Source organism: Trypanosoma rangeli (assembly GCF_003719475.1).
Source record: "Trypanosoma rangeli strain AM80 chromosome Unknown Tra_15.4_contig_00290, whole genome shotgun sequence".
NCBI classification, from domain to species: Eukaryota; Euglenozoa; class Kinetoplastea; order Trypanosomatida; family Trypanosomatidae; genus Trypanosoma; species Trypanosoma rangeli.
In genome coordinates, this window is record NW_021706033.1 from 6258 (window position 1) to 8591 (window position 2334).

Below are 2334 nucleotides of genomic sequence, written 5' to 3' on the forward strand. Positions count from 1 at the left end.
TTTGATGTTTTAATTATTTTAATTATTTTGGGGTGTTGAACTTGGCGGGAAGCGCTTCGCTGGGTCTGGCTGGGCAAGTGGACGCCCATGCCCGGCCCACCGTCAACGTCATTTCTTCCTGTTGGTAGAAATAGGTCTGAAAGTTGTTGAAGATACAGAGCAAAGGCACTAACGCACGTGAGGCAGGAAAAGTGGCCCATAAAACGCGTGTGCAGGCAGGGAAAAGATTGTTGATAATTCATTAGAGAATGATGACAACGGATCCATTTGGTGGGGAATGAATATTTTGCCTGCGTCCCAGAGGCTGTCGTTGCGTTGCTTTTGCCGCATTGTTGCGCGAGCTGCTGTGCGGCGTCGCTCACTTTTTCTTGCTTTGCTCCTCTTCCCCTCTCTGCCGCCCGTGTAGCTTTAGTGGTTCGCCAAGGGGGTGCGAACGGCGCCGAGGCTAACGTGTTATTTCGTATCCATTGAAAGAGGGCAAAATGACGGTGGGAGGGACGTGGCGCTGGGCCCGCTCCGCGGCGGTGTGGCTGGTGGCGCTGCTGCTGCTGCTGCTGCACGTCGGAGGCGGCGACGCCGCGGTGACGCTTCGCCTCGTGCAGGTGGTGCACCGCCACGGGTCGCGGTCGGCCATCGTGAAGTACAACACAACGCAAATATGCGGCGACATCCCGTGCGGGTACCTCAACGCTGCCGGGCGGACCATGCTCCTGAAGGCAGGAGAGTTCCTGCGTGAACACTACAACAGCAACACCGCGAAGCCCTTTTTCTCCTCAGAGAACTACGACCCCAGCGTGTCCTACAGCCGCTCCACCGACGTGCCGCGTACACTTCAGAGCGCCGCGGCCTTCTTGTACGGTCTCTTCCCCAACAGGAGCACGGCCTTCCCTGTCATTCACACGGTCAATAAGACTACTGACTGGCTCTTGCGAACCGATGTCATTCCATATACAAGAGTGTTTTATCTTTTGGACAACCTCTGGAAACGCGAGGTGGGCAGCCCGAAGGTTGATGAAATCATTGACCTCCCCACTCTGCAGGCCGTTGCCGGGGAGGCGTTCAGTGAGGAGGCCTGCGCGAACCCGGCGAAGCGGTCCGACTGTGCATTCAAATTGTTTGACATCGGTGCTGCTCTGGAGGCCGTTGGGCGGATTGAGAAGTTTCCCTTGCTGAAGGCAAACCTGGAAAAGCTGCGCTCTTTTGCGGAGTTTTATTTTCGTACTGAATACAGCTACAACAAATCGGACGAGGAGAGGAGGAAGCTGGGCAGCTGCGGCCAGCTCCTGATGCAGCAGCTTCTGGCGAATGCTCAGCTGCACATGCTGGGGAAATCCACCTACAAGTTGTACCACTACAGCACCCACGACATAACTCTCAGTCCGCTGGCAGCGACACTCGCTGATGACACGCCCGAAGCTGTGCTCCCGCCCTTCGCCCAGCTGTACGCCTTTGAACTGTTGTACGATGATGAGGCCAATGCCTACAGCATGCGGGTGATGCGCGGGTCTCCTGGGCAGACGCCCGATACGGAGTACGCCTTCAGCTGGGATGGGTTCCAGCTGAAGTGCATGACCAGCGGTGGCAAGGTTTACAAGGCCAGGAACAACACCTGCCCCTACGACGACTTCCTGCGGCTGGTGGATTCCAGCAGGCCAACGGACCCCGCGGGTCTGTGCCACCTCAACGATCGTTACAAGGCCTTGTTAGGCTGCCCGACGCAGGGGGGAGGGGCCCTCAACAGTCATTGCCAGGCCTACCGGTTGGCGTGCCCTGCATCGTCGTGCAGGGCCGGGCACACGCTGGAGCCGGTCACATTGCAGTGCGTGTGTAGCTCCGCATCTTGCATGGGACGGGGCGGGGCGAACGTTGCCGGGGATGGTGGAAGCTGCAAGAAGACAGTGAGCGCCGGTGCGACAGCCGGCATCGCGCTTGGCTGCTTTGCCGTTGGGGCTATCATTGTTGCCTGCATAGCGGTGCTGGTAGTCTTGCCGCGCGGGAATAATAAGCACATGCGGGGTGTGCTGCAACCCGCGTAGCGATTCCCGCTTCTCTCTCTCTGTGTGTGTGTGTGTGTGTGTGTGCGGCCAGTCGTGCTCCCACCATGGCGCGGGGCTGCGATGTGGACAAGCGGCACCTGTTGACACAGCCACACCAACACACACACACACACACGCTATTTGTTGTTTTTATGGTGGCTTATTTTTTCTGTACTTTCAAGTTGATTTATTATTTTTTTTTGTTGTATTGTTTTTAATTTATTTTTAATTTAGTTTTTGGGGTTGTTTGTAACTTTGGCGGGAAGCGCTTCGCTGGGTCTGGCTGGGCAAGTGGACG

General features: G+C 56.7%; 2 protein-coding genes across 2 annotated transcripts in view, besides 3 other annotated features; both read left to right on the forward strand.

Moving 5' to 3' along the window:
- The window catches only part of TraAM80_07190 (membrane-bound acid phosphatase 2), a gene marked incomplete at both ends in the record, with an annotated part of 426 nt that extends 421 nt beyond the window's left edge, over positions 1 to 5 (forward strand). Inside the window, one exon of the mRNA XM_029383996.1 lies at positions 1 to 5. This exon is cut by the window's left edge and continues 421 nt beyond it. Within this exon, the coding sequence (XP_029236161.1) occupies positions 1 to 5 (5 nt within the window).
- A 477-nt stretch (positions 6 to 482) lies between these two features.
- On the forward strand, positions 483 to 2036 carry TraAM80_07191 (putative membrane-bound acid phosphatase 2; the record flags this gene model as incomplete). Its single annotated transcript, XM_029383997.1, has 1 exon — positions 483 to 2036. One exon carries the CDS (start codon positions 483 to 485, stop codon positions 2034 to 2036), a length of 1554 nt encoding a protein of 517 aa, XP_029236162.1.
- Positions 2037 to 2057: 21 nt separating this feature from the next.
- Positions 2058 to 2081: a microsatellite.
- Positions 2082 to 2140: 59 nt separating this feature from the next.
- Positions 2141 to 2172: a microsatellite.
- Positions 2173 to 2196: 24 nt separating this feature from the next.
- Positions 2197 to 2273: a microsatellite.
- Positions 2274 to 2334: the final 61 nt, after the last annotated feature.